This window comes from Hemitrygon akajei, chromosome 16 (genome assembly GCF_048418815.1).
Source record: "Hemitrygon akajei chromosome 16, sHemAka1.3, whole genome shotgun sequence".
Taxonomy (NCBI): Eukaryota; Metazoa; Chordata; class Chondrichthyes; order Myliobatiformes; family Dasyatidae; genus Hemitrygon; species Hemitrygon akajei.
The window spans coordinates 18,776,259-18,795,779 of NC_133139.1; the positions used below are offsets into that span (position 1 = coordinate 18,776,259).

Here is a 19,521-nt window from a genome sequence, read left to right on the forward strand (position 1 = left end):
GGATAAACCAAAATTTCAAATCTCCAAAACAATGCATAATGTACGGTGACTTCAGAACTTTCAGTGATAGTTTGTGTCATGGAGTTAATATGTATTTTGTTTAACTAATCGTAGGTTACTTTGGTTACAATAATGTGACAGTGATCCCTGCGGGAGCCACGAACATCAAAGTTACAGATAACAGCAGGAATTACCTTGGTAAGTCAAACCTCAGAAGTTAAAAGTGTTCAAAGGCTTTTGCAGTAATATATTTTAAGCTAGCTCACAATTCCCCTGTTTTAAGTTAACTGGATTCATCCAACCTTTAATTCCAATGTTGCAATTAGCTCAGGTAAGTTTGGTTAGGTGAGGAAGAAGCAGTCAGGGATTCTGCTGTCAGCCACGAGATAACTCTGCGAGTGCTTGCTGATGTCCATTGTAGAACTCAGCTCTGTTGTCCCAGTGATGAACTGACAAGGAGAAAAAAAAGCCCTAGGCACTTCAGAAATGTGTGATGAGACAAGAGGTGTAATTGGACACTAAGCCAGACCTGATGCTATTAGGAAGGGTTATAGATGACACAGTGGTTGTTACTGCGCCAGTGCCAAGGGCCTTCGTTATTGACTAAGAAATGCAAGTTTAGACCTGTTATGACATCATCATCATTATGTGCAATGTCATATGACGTGGGCAATCATGGTCTTCCATTTCTCTTTAATCTGCTTTTTTTTTGCTCTATCCATGACCATGATTGTTCTTGGCAAACTTTTCTACAGAAGTGGTTTGCCATTGTCTTCTTCTGAGCAGTGTCTTTACAAGACAGGTGACCCCAGCCATTATCAATACTCTTCAGAGATTGTCTGCCTGGTGTCAGTGGTTGCAGCACTGGAACTTGTGATATGCACCAGTTGCTCATACGACCATCCACCACCTGCTCCCATGACTTCACGTGACCCTGAATGGGGTGCTACACCTTGCCCAAGGGTGACCTACAGGCTAGCAGGCTAGCAGAGGGAAGGAGTACCTTACATCTCCTTTGGTGTAGATGTATCTTCACCTGAGGAAATTTAATTTCACATCAATAAACAATGAAGTGAAAATCTTGTGTTAGTAACAGTGATCATTGGACTGACAGAAAAGCCAGTTTGATTCATGTGTCTTCAGGGAAGGAAATCTGTTTTCTTCACCCAATGTGGTAACATATAACCACTTATCTACCAATGTGCTTAACACATAGTCAAAGAGCTCAGAACCTGGCCCATCAGCACACTGCATTCAAGTATTCAAAGTTCAAAGTAAAATTTATTATCAGGGTACATACATGTCACTGCAAACAACAAACTCCGAGATTTTTTCTCTGTAGGCATACTTAGCAAATCTACACAATAGTAACTACAGACAGGATCCGTAAACTGTAAGCATTGGTATCTGTAAACTGTAAACTCCTTTATAATTCTTCCAGCACTTGGCTCATAGCCTTCTATGCCATGGAGTTTCAAATGCTTGTCTCAGTACTTCTGAAATGTTGGGAGACTCTCAACATTCCCCATCCCCTCTGGCTGTACATTCCTGTTTCCAAACATCCTTTGGTGAGAAAGTCTTCAGCAGATCCCCTCTAAGCCTTGTAACTTTTAATTGGCCCCTCATATAAGCAAGCTGTTGAACAAGGTGGAATAGGCCTCACAGGTAACATCCATATCCAATGCGTGAACTTTTGAAAAAGTGAGTTTTGACAGGATCCCTAGATGCTGCTGAATCTTTGGATCAATACACAATCCAGAATACCCCACATTCAGCACTGGAGACCAAAAATAACACTCCCCTCCCCAAATATTTTTTCATGAGTCTTCAGAGAGTCACAATTTCAGTGGTTTCTTGCTGTAGGTTACGTTCACTTATCTGCCTTGTCATTACCAACCTGCCAAAGAGCACAGCCTCAAAATATCAGGACGTCCCTTTAGAACAGAGATGAGGAGGAATTTCTTTAGCCAGAGGGTGGTGAATCTGTGGAATTCATTGCCACAGACAGCTGTGGAAGCCAAGTCATTGGGTACATTTAAAGCAGAGGTTGATAACTTATAGATTAGCAAGAACTTCAAAGGTTACGGGGAGAAGGAAGGAGAATGAGGTTGAAGACCAGAGAAGACTTGATTGGCCAAATGGCCTAATACTGCTCTTATGATCTTATGGTCTACCCTGTACCACAACTCCATTGATTACAAATCTACTTCATTCCCAAATACCTTCACATTTTCATCCTCTCTGCTTCATGACCATATCCAGCCACACTATATTGCTTTCCAATGAATGGATCTCACATTTCAAACCAGTAACGCAGAAGCTTTCAGCTACCCACACTTAGATTTTCCTTGCTTGGCCTTCCCTCTTCCAATATCCTTCCCTATCTTCAAACACCCTTTCGACAGTCCTGGTAACCGCTTGTATGGAGCAGATTGTTATTTTACAGCCATAGAGTGGTACAGCACAGAATATGTCCATGCTGACCATGGTCCTTACATAATCTAGTTCCACTTTCCCAGATGATGCTTCTTATTATCAGAGAAGCCACCTCCACCTTCTCCTCAGGCAGCTTCTTCCACATTCTAACCATTCTCTATCTGAAACTATTCCCACTAAAATCCCGGTGGACCATCTACCTCTCACCTTTTATATAGAATCATAGAGTAATACAGCACAGAAACAGCCCCTTTGGCCCACTTTGCCTGAGGTGATCTTTTATTCTGTCTAGTCCCATTGACCCACTCCATCCCCATTACCCCTCCTATTCATGTACTTATAGCAATATCTCTTAGCTGTTGCAATCTGACTTGCATCCACCACTTCAGCTGGCAGTTCATTGCAAACTCCACCACCCTCTGAGTGAAGAAGTTCCTCTGAAATATTTCACCTTTCACCCTTTATCTATGACCTCTAGTTCTAGTCTAACCCAACCTCAGTGGGAAAAGCCTGCTTGCATTGACCCTCCAACCTGATGGCATAAACATCAATATTCCTCGAACTTCCGGTAATGGCCCCAACCTTCACCATTTCCCATTCGCACTTTCTTCTCTCACCTGATCTCCTTATTTGCCAATTACTTCTCTCTGGTGCTCCTCCCCCTTTTCTTTCTTCCATGGCCATCTGTCCTCTCCTATCAAACTTCCCCTTCTCCAGCCCTGAATCCCTTTCACCAACCAACTTCCCAGCTCTATACTTCACCCTGCCTCCCCCACCCCCTCCCGGTTTCACCTATCACCTTGTGGTTCTATCTCCCTTCCCCTCACTTTCTTACTCTGACTCCTCATCTTATTTTCCCAGTCCTGATGAAGGGTCTCGACCCAAAACGTCGACTGTACTCTTTTCCATAGATGCTGCCTGGCCTGCTGAGTTTCTCCAGTATTTTGCATGTGTGTTGCTTGGATTTACTCTATCTGTGCCCCTCATAATTTTATATATTCCTAACAAATTCCCTCTCATTCTCCTACACTCCAGGGAGTATGCCCTCTTATTTTAAACACTCCCACCAAGGAGAATAAAATTCTTCCTTTTAATAATTTTTGAATAACTTTTATCACATCTCAACCTCCTCTAGTTTCTTCTAATTCATGACATATTCCAGTCAAGTCAACATCCTGGTGAATCTCCTCTACACCCCTGCAGCACAGTAACATCCTTGCTACCATATAGTGACCAGACCAACTGATTAAATTCATTTTTTAAGACTGATCAGTGATCCAGACCATTGTGGAGACCATGTGATCATGCATTAAGAATATTATTTGCAGCCAAGGGTAATGTGACATAACCATATAACAATTACAACACAGAAACAGGCCATCTCAGCCCTTCTAGTCCGTGCCGAACACTTACTTTCACCTAGTCCCACCTACCTGCACTCAGCCCATAACCCTCCATTCCTTTCCTGTCCATATACTTATCCAATTTTTTTTTAAATGACAAAATCGAACCTGCCTCTTCCACTTCTACTGGAAGCTCGTTCCACACAGCTACCACTCTCTGAGTAAAGAAGATCCCCCTCGTGTTACCCCTAAACTTCTGCCCCTTAACTCTCAACTCATGTCCTCTTGTTTGAATCTCCCCTACTCTCAATGGAAAAAGCCTATCCACGTCAACTCTATCTATCCCCCTCATAATTTTAAATACCTCTATCAAGTCCCCCATCAACCTTCTATGCTCCAAAGAATAAAGAACTAACTTGTTCAACCTTTCTCTGTAAATCTTTATCTTTAAATTTGTTTCAGAAGCGACGTTACATCTGCAACAGGAAATGAACTTTACTTCCTCAGGGACAAAATACTTGGCATCGCTACACTAAATATTAGCAACATTAATATAAACAAGCTTGGGAATGAAGCAGCCCTGTGAATTGAGTTTACGACCTTTAGGTTTGAGAGCAACACGGAGCATCAGACCACCAACTACAGATCAGGAAGCACTGATTAGTGGTTTTGAGATATATATGATTATTAAGTCAAACTTCTAGCTGCCGGAATAAAGAGGCTGCTGTGTGTATATTAGAGAGCTGACTGACATAAATTACTAAGCAGTGTGGATTCCAGAGAAGAGCTCAGCTGCTTGAAAGTTCATCAGATTCTTCCTTTTTGTAAGGAACTGTGAGATTTTCAGGGATTTTATATTTTGGGATTTGTGGGATTAGTTCACAAATACCTAAAAAAAAATTAAAATCAAATAATTTTCCTTGATTGTGTTGGAGAAGGCATGGCCTCTGGAGAAAGACTGAAACACTCACACCATTTTCCAAACACCAAATTGTTCTCAGCTTTACAAAGTAGTGACAGTGAACACTCTTGGTTCACCTCATTACAGCTTCAAAATCCAAGCCAGCATTTCCGTATGCACAAGATCTGATTGCCCAATGTGGACTGAGAAATTTCTAGCAATTCCAGAGCCTAAGAGACTATTTTCCCTTAAGGTTACTTAATGAACTTGACAGGTGTCACAGGTGGTTGTGATCAATTAGTTGTTCTTAATTCCTCGGTAATACATTACCAGTAGTGTTTTCCCTGAATTACATTCTGGTTCATGTTTTAGCTTAGTAGACTGAGTAAGTAGAACAATCAAGTAGCAGCAAATGGGAAAAGCGTTTGATGTGAGCTTGTCACTGGAATTTGGACCTTTATGGCTATGTTGGAGGTTAAGTGCATTTTCCATTGTTTAAAGTATATTTAGGAAATATGTATAGGACTTTCAAATTGCAAATGTCGATACCTCATGTTCTCAATATTTATTTATTTGTTTGTTTGTTTATTTATTATTTGTTCATTCATTTTGCAGCTCAAGCTGGTAAAACCTGAGGTATGGACATAGCCAAGCACACTCATTTCTCAATTGCTAGGACCTTTTGGACTATTGTACTGGTGTTTCGTTTTGTGGCTTTCTGCAGACTTACATAAATATTGCTGTGTAGGCCTAATTGTTTAATACTATTGTGTAGTGCCTTTGGGATGATACTAATTGTAGATATTACTATTGGGGCAATATACCCTTTTCATGTTCCATAGTCTTTCAATTTCCTCTTTTAATTCAGCATATTTTGGTGTTGTTCACTTATTCTGTGTGTGTTTTTTTATTTGTACAATTGTCTTTTGCACACTGGTTATCTGCCCTGTTGGAGTGGTCTTTCATTGATTCTATTATGGTTATGGTACATTGAGTATGCCCACAAGAAAATGAATCTCAGGGTTGTATACAGTATGTACCTTGATAATAAATTTACTTTGAACTTTGATGAAATGGAAGGACAAAGTGAAAATCATTAATAATGTTGATGCAAAAATTAGATGAAGTAAAATTATTTATTTCAATGCCAAGCAATTGAAACTTTATTTACTATAGAAAGAAATAGAATAATGGACCATTTCCACCCTGGCTTATGTCACTGCATGAATTAAAAATGGAAGAGAGTGTTCAAATGCTGAAAACCCAGAATAACACACATAAGATTCTCAAGGAATTCAGCAGGTCAGACAGCACCTACGGAAAGGAATAAAGGGTCAACATTTCAGGCTGGGGCCCTTCATTAGGACTGGAATGGCCATATTCTACTTCGGAATACAATAGTTCTGTCATGATGTGATGTTGTACTTTTGATTCATTGACAATGGACAATTACATTCTGATTATAATTTTGTCTACAGCATTAATAAATGGCAAGAATCGTTATGTGATTAATGGGAACTGGGTCATTGACTGGCCCGGGGAATATGAAATTGCTGGTACCAAGATCCAATACAAACGTTCAGCTGGCAATCATGAATCCATTGAGGCTGCAGGACCAACAGCAGAAGATCTCCATTTGATGGTACAAGTCTTTATGTAAAACTTTTACTGATTGTTTGTGTGTACAAATGACTTGCTAAGGCCCTACTGATACCCATCCAATTCACTGTAGTTCTTCAGGGAAAGAAATTTCCTGCCGTTACTTTGTCTAGTCTTTACCTGTCCACAAAACCACCAATGTGATTGACTCTTAACTGTATTCTCAGGCAATGGGCAGTTAGGGGTTGATAATGAAAACAGGTCTGCCTGGTGACGTTCACATTTCACAAAATAACAGAAATGCATCACAATGGTGAAATGAATGGCTTGATTGGAGAAATAAGAGACAGCAGATACTGCAAAAATAATACTGTCAGAGGAACTCAGCGGTTCAGGCACCATATGTAGAGCGAAATGGACGGTTGATCTGAAATGTTACCTGTCCATTTCCTTCTATAGTTGGTATCTGACCCACCAAGTTCCTGCAGCAATTTGCCTTATTTTCATTAAAGATGGTGATTGTTTGTATATGGAAGTGTGGCAGATCTTTTTTATGGTTGCATGGTGGTTGACTGAATGGTTGTCAAGCCACTTTTAAATCCACTAAGACACCTCCTCAACTTGGCAAAAGTTCTGACATTATCCTTTTACAGTTGTCCGCAATATAATAGAAAAAAAATTCAGCCTGCCATGATTACTTGGATTCAATATTCTCTATAAAGTAAAATATTTGGCAATAAACCAATTCCATTCCAATAGGTAAAAGACAGACAGTTTCTCAGACAAACATCATTTATTAAATCATATTTAGTCAGTAATTCCTCAAACTTTCTAGCAGTATTCATGCCCTCTGTTCACAATTTGTAACAAAATCACACACACCTGTATAAAGAATGTGTATGTCTTGTAACTAAAAATAAATAGCCTAAGCTTTCACTAGACTTATCTGTGTCTTATCTTTCTGTATCATTGAATTATATGGAACAGAAGGAGACCATTTGGCCCATTATGCTAGTGCCAGCTCTTTGAAAGAGCTTTCTAATTGCTCTTTCTCCTCAATGTTGTAAAATTTTCATTCTTTAGAGAAGGACACAGTAAACTTTTGAAGGTTATTACCTTCATTATCAATTTATGTTCAGTGCAGTTCATGGTAATTTTCTCTCATAAAAAGTTCTGCTTTTTTTCCATATAGTTCATGTGCCAATTATGTTTGAATGTTCTGGCATTTACCTTCCTATCATTGGATCAGTTTCACTATATTTACCTCATAATTATAAGCAACTCTTTAATATCTCCCCATATCCATCACTACTCTGAAGAGAACAATTCCATGGAGATTTAACAGATCCACTTTAACCTAAATATATCGGTCTGAAAATCATCTGTAACAAAACCATGTATGCTTCTGTGTAGGAAGAGCTTATGGTTAAGTGACTTATAGCTCCTCACTGGAGTTCTTCCCAACTGAATATAATCTTAAGTGATGAACTTTATGGAGTAGATTCTGAGGAAAAGACCAAGCCATTCACATTTTATGTAACAATGATGTTTAAACTATAGGAGGACTGGAGTGATTTTTTAAACCTCGTTTTTACATTAATCTTCACCTGGTGAAGTCTAGTATCCCTCTGTGTCTGATCAAAGCACACAGCAGAGTCACTTCCTCTTTTCTTGCATACCGCTGCAGTGTGAGCCACCTCCCAATTTTCTCACTGACTGGGGTAAATCTACGCTGCACAATAAAAAGCATACATGTATTCTTACTATTTTTGTAGAGAAGCATAAATAGTTCTTCAAATAATTGAACAGTAAAACTCCATCAATCTGCTAATAGATTCATCTCTGGATGGTTCAGCTTCTGGCTCACAAGGTGTTTACTCCAGCACTTTCTTCCCACTTGCCAGTGGCCTGGTTCCCACCTTCCTTTTCCACTCTCCAGGACTCCAGATCCCATGTTTTCTTCAAAATTCTGAAACCCAGCTTCCTGCACCCTCCTCCCACTGAGTCAGGGAAATGTGTTGCGCTACAGTCTAACATCTAAAAACAGTGATTTTAAAATGTATTGGAATATTAATACCAAAAACCATCCATTCATGTGGAAAATCTGCTAGTCCAGCAGCAGCAAATTCTCGAGGGTAGGATCATTGAACTTTAAGTGTTACTGCAGTGTGATTTCACTCAGTTGCCATTTCCTGCACAGAAGTGCAAGGAGAACAAACTAATTGTTACTCCGGATCCGATGCAGCATGAAAAAAAAAAACAGAAAAGATAAATAACACAATAATAATAATAAACAAACACACAATAAATATAAATACAGAAGGTAGCTTATACACGTAGATTGAATGTGTGTCTATAAAGTGACACTAGGCAACTGAGAGGAAATAATAAGGTAGTGGTGGAATTAGTGAGTGGAGCTGTTGATCAGTCTTACTGCTTGGGAAAAGTAACTGATTTTTGTACCTGGTGGTCCTGGCGTGGATGCTACATAACCTCTTTCCTGATGGACAAACTGTCTGTGAGCAAGGGTGTGGGCTCCTTCATGATGTTAGTGGCCCTTTTCCAGCACTTTTCTGTATACATGTCCTTGATGGTGAGCAGACTGATGCCAGTGATGTGTTGGGCAGTTTTGACGACCTGTTGTATAGCCTTCCTATCCACCACAGTGCAGCTTCCATACCAAGTGGTGATGCAGCCTGATAGGATGCTCTCTTCTGCACATCTGTAGAATGACATGAACATAGATGTACAAAGTCCGGCTCTCTTGTGCCTCCTCAGAAAGTAGAGGTGTTGGTGAGCTTTCTTGACTGTGTAGGATACATTCTGGGACCCTAAGAGGTTGTGTGTGATGTGCACTCCCAGAAGCTTGAAACTGCTTGCAGTTTCCACTGTTGAATAGTTGAGAACATATCAGATCATATCCTGTGGTTCTTGTAATCCCTGCATTATGCAAGCATTTCCTGCTTTCAGGCTTGTTTGCCTACGATACAAAGAGTTTAACTAGAAAATTTCTTATCTGACACAAACCTCCCTGACTACTTGCAGACCCACGAAGGGATTGAAGAATATTCTTTTTAAATTTTCCTACCTAAGATTCAGAATCAAAATCAGAATCCGGTTTAATATCAACGCCATATGTCGTGAAATTTGTTGCTATGTGGCAGCACTACATTGCAACACATGATAATAAAATCTTGTGACTTAAAGTAAATATATATATATATATATACATATATATAAAATAGCTAAATAATTAATGCAAAAACAAAAGTAGTGAGGTAGAGTTCATGGGTTCAATTTCCATTCAAAAATCTAATGGCCGAGGGCAAGAAGCTGTTCCTCAATCGTTGAGTGTGTGTCTTCAGGCTCCTCTCCCTCTCTCCCTCTTTCCTGATGGTAACAGTGAGAAGGGAGCACATCCTGGGTGATGGGGTCCTTAATGATGGATGCCGCCTTTTTGAGCATTGCTCCTTGATGATGTCCTGGATGCTGCGGAGGCTGGTGCTCATGATAGAGCTGACTGAGGTTTCGGCCTTCCGCGGTTTCTTTCAATCCAGTGCAGTGCCCCCCCCACCCCCCACACCAGACAGCGATGGATTTCTACATACTCTATTGCCCACCCTTGAGAGACAAACTTATTACCTGCAAATCAAATCCAAACAGATCGGACTGAAGCTATACGGGAATAATAAAAATATGTTGGACAAACTGGTGTGAGGAAAAAAGAAATATAAAATCATACCATGCAATATTTATTGCTGGATGTGGTAATAATCTTGTCTTCAAGTCACATTTTGGGATTCAAATCACATTCTAAAGGTGCATGCACAAATTTTTAATTTGCCATTCTAAGGGGTATAGTCCTGCTGAAAATATATTTTCTTGGATAAGGTGATTAGCCAACAACCCATCTTGTTGCTCAGGCAGATATAAATGATTCTATATTATTATTGGTGATGAAAGTGTGGAGATTTTTCAGGCCACTTTTATCGCCTAACAACAAAATCAAATCATGTTCCATGATTCTACAGTGTCTCGTGTTCAGTTTGCAATGAGCAAATTGTCTCCTTTATTCACTTCTTTGCAATGACTGTGCTTCAGAAAGGACATAGAGCACTTTGAGGCATCTTGTGGTTACTAATAGACGCTATATGAATGTAAATCTTTTGATTTGCATTAAATTTGTACATCTGGAATTTGATGGTGTTCTTGAATTACTCATAAGTCATTGATTAAGTAACAGGTGAATGAAATGAACTCAGATAAAAATAACTGCATATTTAGCGAGATAGATGTTATAATGCCAGCGACCCGGGTTCAATTCCACCGATGTCCCTAAGGAGCTTATATGTTCTCTCCGGGTGCTACAATTTCCTCCCACATTCCAAAGACGTACGGGTTAGTAGGTTAATTGGTCACATGGGTGTAATAGGGTGGTGTGGACTTCTTAGGACAGAATGGCTAATTACCATGCAGTATCTCTAAAACAAAAATAAGAAATATGCTAATATATGTCAACACAATTAGATCAGGTCATCAGTGCTGACAATAGAACATCAAAAGTTCAATTTGTGTTGCAGGTTCTCTTGCGAGAGGCAAACTCGGGGATTGAATACGAGTATTGGCTTCCTAAAGAACGCTACGGGCGTTACCAAGGTGGCCATAGTCCACTGAGACAACCGGAGACCGCTGTGATAGAGGCTGACATTCCTTTGAGTTATCTGCCCTGGGCACAAACCAGCACTACAGTCTCCACAACCGCTACCACCACCACCCCCAGAAAGCCAGCTCTCTACCCAGGTAGGTCGACAGTTTTTACTTAAGGTAACACCATTGTTCTGTTGTAACTTTCCCTTTGTAGAACTAATCAATTTCCATTTAGGAATTTGTAGTTATTCTAGAGATTGGACATTGTAAATAAACTATGCTGAAAAAGTAGGGACATCTTTTAACAAATGGGTCTATGAGGTATGACAGAGTTGTTTCCCTTGCAAGAGGAATCTGGAACTAGAGAGGATATTTTCATCATCATTTAACTCAGAGATGAGCAGGAGTTTCTTCTCTCAGAGGCAACAAATCTTTGGAATTCTTTACCCAGGAAACCATGGAGTTGGAGTAATTGAAGACTGAGGTCAAGACGGACAGAATTCCAAACTCTGTGGAAGTCAGAAGAGCTGGTTAAATCTGAGCCCCAGTTTTCTCTTTTCACAACTGTTGCCTGACCTGCTGAGCATTCCCAACAATTTCATTTTTTTATTACTGAGTGCAGAGGAGGCATAAAAGGCTGTATGGCCAACCCCTCGTCCTGCTTCTAACCCTCATTCCACTTCTACTCCTGATCCTGTTTCTATCCATGATCCCATTTGTGCCCTTCATTCCCTCTCTGACCTCATCCCATTTCTGTTTATGCTCTTCTAATTTCTTAAACAGTTACAGGTTGTGACTAAGCACTTCAGTTTTGATGTCACTGATCTAAACACACATTTATATCTCCTTTCCCTTCACACCCCTCTCCAGGCTGGATTTACCCCACAGCACGACCACCAGTTCGGCCTCATCAAGACAGCCAGTTTCATAATGTGTTGCCAAGGCATGAGACGAAGCCCACCCACCATCAGCCCAGTAAGTACAAGTGCCAGAAGCACTGGAAAACCAGGCCCAGCAGCAAGGCCTTGAGTATAACACCCAGGAAATTACACCCATGGATGGGGATGTAGTTTGTTGCAGGAGGTACCCAGACTTGTTGATGAAGAAGCAATACTGGCTATCAGTGTTTGTACATATCTTGTAAATACAGCAGAAATATATCCTGAGATCTCTATACACACTAGGTAATAATTCAAAGATAAGACCTAGTTCGTTATTCTCCTGCTACAGAACCGAGTAGAAATGTCTTCATTGATCAGATTCACCAGGAATTACCAAAGCGTCTCACCGTCAAGGGTCCTGGTAATCACTTTATCATCTGCATTTCTGAAGCAGATTGCAGTTTATAATGTTTGAGACATCACACTATTAAGTACTTGGATCTCAACACAAAAAGTTCTGCCCATGGGTAGCCTTTGCACTATTGATGCCTCTCCCCAGCTATTTATAGATGGATACTGTACATCATGGGTGGACACAATGATGGTGAAATTAACTTTGACAGGGTCGAAAATGAGCTCTGTGTGTTTGATGCTTCTCTCCAGTAGATAGAGAAATATTATGGAGGGTGAGGGGAGTGGAGAGGGCATGGTGATGGTGACTTCATCCTCAACAATGTAGAAAATGGGTGCTCAACCACAAATAGAATCCTGACGAAGGGTCTCGGCCCAAAACGTCGACTGTACTTCTTCCTATAGATGCTGCCTGACCTGCATTCTACCAGCATTTTGTGCATGTTGCTTGAATTTCCAGAATTTGCAGATCTCCTTGTGTTTGCATGATCTCAGATCATCCATCTGCTATACTCACCAGGCAACGTCCTTTGTAGTCAATGGACAGGAAAATCAAGGCGCTTGCAGGGTGTATAATGTCATGGATCCAGCTAAATCCATTTTTACATCTTCATTCTCATCCACTTCCCTTCACGTTGCTGTGACAATGCATTTAGACCCTAATGGAACAAAAGTTTTTGATATTTTGTGACAGACTCATACTAATGGTTGCAACTGAAATCTTTCACAACCTGACCTTGACCTTGAGGTACCTTCAGATGAAACTCCTTGGATATCTGTTCTGTTGAAAGATCTTGAAGAACTTGCTAAATAATGTCTTTAATGACATCAAATTCAGAAAGGAAATTGAAGAGGAAAGCCAGCTCACATTCTTGGATGTTCTTGTCAACAGAACTAACACGGGTCAATTACAGATGTCAGTCTACAGCAAAGCAACACACACCGATCAAATTCTGAACTTTAATAGTAATCACCTGAAATGTCACAAACAATGCTGCGGTAAGACCTTAGTCAAAAGGATTGAGTCCCATTGCCACACCACAGTCACAAAACTGGAAGAAGCAAAGTTCCTCTTCAAAACCTTTTAACAGAACAGATATCCAAAAAGCTTCATCAGAAGGTACCTCAAGGTCAGAAACCCAAATATACAAACTACACAAACAATAAATAAATTAATTGTATTGTCCTATATAAAGAACGTCTCGGAAATGACATCAAACCTGCTTCAGGAACACAACATCACAGTTGCTCACAAACCAACAGTAACCTATCAAAACTCAAAACACAACAAAATGTGACTGATAGAACAAATGGTATCTACAAAATCCAGTGTAGTGACTGCAACAAGTACTACGTTGTTCAAACAGTAAGAAAGCTATTGACCAGCTACCTGAGCATCAGCTAGTCAGCAGAAGGCACAACCCACTCTTCGTAGTATCAGCTCATGAAGATGAAGGACACCATTTCAACTGGACCACAGCTAGACTCTTGACTCAAACAAGAAAAAGAAAAGAGCAAGAAATTCTTGAAGTATGGTTCTCTACAGAAGGATCAATCAACAACCACATTGACATAGATCTGATATATGAACCTTTAGAGAAAAGAGAAACAGCAATGTCAACAATCAATGAATCGCTAGTAATCTCAGGATCTGGATACTTCCAATGGACCTCCATTGAAGCTACCCAATCTACTGCTAAACCATTCACAGTGTTTTGAACCAGCCAACCAGATCACAATGTCTGATCAATATTCTTTTGGACCTCGGAGGAGTATATGAGCTGGCATTCTGAGGAGATCCCCTCAACTGCACACTGATAATGGCTTTTCGATTGGAGTCAAAACGTCTGCAAGCATTTTGCCAGGCTCAGCGTCCAACCAAACTTCCAAATAGGCAACCCGAGCTACCGATATTCTGCAATATTTCAAACATCAGTTAATTGGATCTTCTTTCAGTTGACCCAATGAGAATCCACCATGATCTGGGAGATGTGAATCCAGTCTATTTACTCTCATCCTTTCTGTGCTCTGTCACAATATCAATCTGCACCATGTATCAGTGGGATATTAATCTGGAAGGGGTGGATGGAGTGACTAGGGAGATGACATTATGTATTTGATCTTATCGTTGTGTTTAAAAATAGGTAGATAAATAAATAATACCGAGAGCATGAGTTGTAGAGTCCTTGAAAGTGAGTCCATAGATTGTGGAATCAGTTCAGAGTTAGGATTATTCATACTTGTTTAGGGGCTTGATGGTTGTAGAGTAGTAACTGTTCCTGGACTTGGTGGTGTGGGAATGAAGGCTTTTGTACCTCCTTCCCAATGGCAGCCATGAGACAATGACATTTTATATTCACGCAGCATCCATAGCACGGTACTAAATATCTCAAGCCACTTCACAGTAATATTTACAAACCAAATTCATACTCAATCACATGAAGAATTATTAGTCCTGTTGACTTGGAACAAAGAGGTAAATTTTAAGGAGAATGTTACAGAGGAAAGTGAGCTCGTGAAGCAGAAAGGCTTCAAGAAGGAAGTTCAGAGATCAGTCCCCTCCCGTCTGATTGCACGGCTGTTCACGATGAAGTGATTAGAATGCAGAATGCTCAAAAGGCCAGAATGGAAGAGGTTAGGATTGAATGGAATGCTATTTTCAAAAATCAGTGAGTCAATCCCATTCCCCTTGGACAGGTTAATGGTTGTTAGCAGTGATTAAAGAAAACTCAGAAGGAAGTCCCAACTGATCTGCTTTTCACTTATCTTGGTTTCAAAAATAAGCATCAAAATGCAATGAACATTAAAAGAATGTCTTGCCTCATATTCAGCATGGGAATCACAATCCTTCTGTAGCCTTCAGCCTCTTTATCCACAGTCCTAATGAGTCCACTCAGGATGAAACTTTAATGATCAACAATCCATAGTTAGGGAGAAGTCTGGAAAAGGATTTGCTAATATTTCATTTTTACATTACCTCAAAAGTGCTACCTGTGTTTGAGAGATGATGCATATTTAGTGAGGAAGCAAGTTAGAAAATCTCATGAAATCACATTGTGTGATATTAATCACAAAACACGTTAACATTTTCCTATTGAATGTGTTAATTAAAATAACTCAAAGAAATTTCACACAGACATTTCCCCTCCAATGAAGGGATTTACAATGGCTTCTTTGATGTGGGAATGTGAAGGGTACTGCTACAGATGACCATGATTGCTGACACTGGATATATGTAAAGGGGAGGATCATTGTTATTTGGAAAAGAAAATTAGAATCAGAATTATATTAAATATCACTGGCATGTGTTGTGAAATTTGTTGTTATGCAGCAGTGGTACATTGCAATACATAATTTAAAAGCTGTAAATTGTGGAACTGAAGTACGTGTAAATTTAAATTAAATATGTAGTGCAAAAAGAGAAAAAGAAATAGTGAGGAAGTGTTCATGGGTTCAATATCCATTCAGGGATCTGAGGACAGTGGGAAAGAAGCTGTTCCTGAATCATTGAGTGTGTGCCTTTAGGCTGCTGTACCTCCTCCATAATGGTAGCAATCAGAAGAAGGCGTGTACTGTTGATGGGGCATCCTTAATGATGGATGCTGCCTTCTTGAGCTACCGCTCCTCCAAGATGTCCTGGATGCTGGGGGGGAGTTTTCATTCTGTTCCTGTGTTGCTCCCTGTGGACCCATTGAATCCAGGAATTTCCCCTGCAAAGAAAGGACACAAATTGGGATCAGAATGCTAAAGAACGGCTATGACCAATGAATGTGTAAATGTGAAGGACCAGCAGTCTCCCTGTATTACTATGAAAAGATTAGCAAGCTCGTTTATAACAATAAATGATTCAGTGAACCCTACAAAATCAATTTTCAATGACTTAATAGCTTTTTCATTATTCATTAAATTAATTAGGTTTCTGATAGGGTGTGCATAGTCTTTAAATTTGCCAGCTGTTAGAGGCACATGCATAGATGTCGTCAACAATATAGAGAAAGCATATTATGTGTATGTAATCTCACTTTCTCTGTGTTGTTAAGGGATTATTATCAATAGTGCAGATATTCATGCCCCTGTTTGCCCCTGCCCATCTCCTCTTTGCCCTGCCTTTAATTGTACAGTAGTTTTGTACTTATATAGTGGCTTAACTGTGATTTATTATTGTAAGAAATAAGTAAACATGGAACATCTTATTTAGCTGTGTGTAGTTAAGTGACTACAGTACAAGTGCAATCCCAGTTCTAAAGCAGCCATTTTGTTTTTAAACTAAGCCACCCCATCCCAATACTCCTCCTTGACAATCCAATAGAAGCAGGAGGCAGAGTTGCATTTGTGTAAAGGGTAAAAATACAACAGCCATGCATATTTGTGTTTGTTAAGAGAAACATAACCCATGCAGAAATAGTGCTGTTTAATCAGAAAGGTACCGTTCCTGATATGAAAGTGATGCAATCTATGGAACCAGGTGTTAGTGAAGCAGAGTAAACTGATAAAATCTCATCAGCAGTAATATGCTCATGTGAACAGTCAAAACACGGAGGTTCAGTTGTTGTTCAGACCAAATATCAGAATGGGGAAGAAATATGATCTAAGTGGCTTTGACTGTGGAATGATTGCTAGTTAAGATGGAGCAACACGCACACAAAATGCTGGAGGAACTCATCAGGCCTGGCAGCATCTATGGAAAAAAAGTACAGGTCCTGCCGAAGGGTCTCAGCCTGAGATATCAACTGTACTTTTTTCCATAGATGCTGCCTGGACTGCTGCGATCCTCCAGCATTTTATGTGTGCTGCTTGGATTTCCAGCATCTGCAGACTTTCTCTTGTTTGTGGTTAGTTCAGACGGGGTGGTTTGAGCATCTCAGAAACTCTTGATGTCCTGGGATTTCACCCACAATAGTCTCTAACGTTTACAGAGAATACTGCAAAAAAACCCAAAAAAAAGCATCCAATGAGTGGCAGTAATGTGGGTGAGAATGCCTTGCTAATGAGAGTTCAAAGGAGAATGGTCAGATTGGTTCAAGCTGACAGGAAGGCGACAGTAACTCAAATAACTACGTTGTTACAATAATGGTATGCAGAAAAGCATCTCTGAACACACAATACGCTGAACCTTGAAGTGGATGGGCTACAGCAGCAGAAGATCACAGTAGGTTCCAATCCTGTACCCAATAAACAGGCCACTGAGTGTATATCCTCGTCTTTCTCCATCTATCAAGGAAAACCTTTGCGCAAGCAATCTCAGCTTTCGGACAGTGTAATAATCTTTCTCTCCTCTTTTAGGCAGCAGGGACAAAGTTTTAATTGTTGAGTGCCTGAGCAAAAGTTCCTTTAATATTGTTGGTACTAACCAAAGTATAGGACAACACTAAGGCAAACAGATCTGATTCATGGAGGTAATTGCTGTTCGTATTTGATCTAGGTTACTGTAGAAGATGTAAGAAATCAAAAGGAAAATCTCAAAGGATTCAACAGTACTGCCAGAAAGATTTTGGTAAGACTTAATAAGTCATTACTTTAAAAGTAACGCGACCTAATTATATGATATATAAATTATTTTCTGGACTCGTGCTGAGAAAGGGTACTAATGTGAGATGAAATCGAAGAATTACTAATTGTCTTTTTCTTTTATGCAAAGTTCAGCAGTATTTAATGAATTCACACATCTTAAGAAGAACTCTTGTTCAAAGGAGGAATGGAGTGCAGAGTTCCACCACAATACTTTTCCCTTAAGTGTGCCCTCCCCTCTTTTGCACAGGCAGTCCTGTTGTAGTGCAGGAGCAGCGAGTTGCTTTTCTTCGTCCCTTAGAATTATGCAAGTTGGATACAAAGTGGCAAAATGAGCAAGTGTTTGATGATTCTGGGTCTGTACACAGTAGAGTTTAGAAGAATGGGGGGGGGGTGGAGTCTCATTAATCATACCAAATAATGTAAGGGCTTGATAGAGTGGACCTGGAGATGTTGTTTCTAATAGAGGGAGAGCCTAAGAGCAGAGGGCACAGTTTCAAAATAGAAGGACATCTCCTCAGAACTGAGATAAGAAGGATTTTCTTTAGCTAGAGGGTGGTGAACCTGTGGAATTTATTGCCACAGACAGCTGTGGATGCCAAGTCATTGGCTATATTTAAAGTGGAGATCGATAGTACCATGCTTAACCTCTCAATTTATCTTTTATCTATTCTTTCTAATTGTTGAATGTTGTACTTTTTTGTTGCATGTCATACTCTGTCCAGTACACTACAACAAACCCCTAATATCTGTCAATGCATATGGTGAATAAAGTTGATGGGTTCTTGATTAGTTTGGGTATTAAAGGTTACAAGGAAAATGCAGGAGAATGGGGCTGAGAGGGATAATAAATCAGCCATGGCACAGCAGACTCAATACAGCGAATGGCCTAATTCTGCTCCCATGTCTTATAGACTAAGTGGATTACTGAAGGCCTCTAAGAGCCAGACATTGTATGAAAGACCCTCAATCAAATCTGGCTTGTCCCATTCTCGGCTCAGGGAGTAGGTGTTCAGTCTTGATGTCTTTATATAAGTACAAAGAAAAGAATTGACCAGGGTATTATTTAATCATTATATGTTGGATATTGACTGGCAAAATTAAATAAATTTAAATAAATTTATTCTCCTTTGAACCTTGAATCTTTTACTTAAAAATGCATAACACAAGGGGATTCCAGCCTCTCCTTATAACTAAGCCCTCCAATCTCAGTAACATCCTCGTAAATCTCTTTTTTACACCCTCTCCATTTTACCGCCTCCTTCCTACAGCAGAGTAATCAGACCAAAGGTGGTCTTATCAACATATTCAACTCCTGTACCTGCTATTTTAACTGATTTGCCAAATACATTCTTCACCTGCTTCATCATCTTCAAGGAGCTATGTACAAGCATAGTCATATGGACAGCTAGTGCTTATCACAAGTACTGGTTATGCAACCACTGACGCCATGCAGAGAATCTCTGAAGAGAATTGATAATGGCCGTTCTGTAAAGACACTGCTTTGAAAAAGCCAATGGCAAGCCACTTCTGCAGAAAAAATTTGCGATGAACAATTATGGTCATAGGACCATGATCATACAACACAGCACATAAAGATAATGATGATTATGTATCTGTACCTTTCTTCCCAAATTAAGCAGAGGCTTGTTTTTCTGGCAAAGGAATGAGGAAAGGAATATAGAATTATAAAAAAGTACAGCTCAGAAACAGGCCCTTCAGCCCATCTAGTCCACACCAAAACCACTTAAACTGCCTACTCCCATCAACCTGCACCTGGAACCACAGCCCTCCA

The 19,521-nt window shown here is 39.9% G+C and overlaps 1 protein-coding gene across 1 annotated transcript in view; it reads left to right on the forward strand.

The window, feature by feature from the left end:
• The window catches only part of adamtsl5 (ADAMTS like 5), a 168,824-nt gene that overhangs the window by 141,671 nt on the left and 7,632 nt on the right, over positions 1-19,521 (forward strand). Inside the window, exons 9-13 of the mRNA XM_073068317.1 lie at positions 115-198; positions 6,159-6,322; positions 10,860-11,079; positions 11,797-11,901; positions 17,641-17,712. Coding sequence (XP_072924418.1) covers positions 115-198; positions 6,159-6,322; positions 10,860-11,079; positions 11,797-11,901; positions 17,641-17,712 — 645 coding nt within the window. The remainder of the gene's footprint in view (positions 1-114; positions 199-6,158; positions 6,323-10,859; positions 11,080-11,796; positions 11,902-17,640; positions 17,713-19,521) is intronic.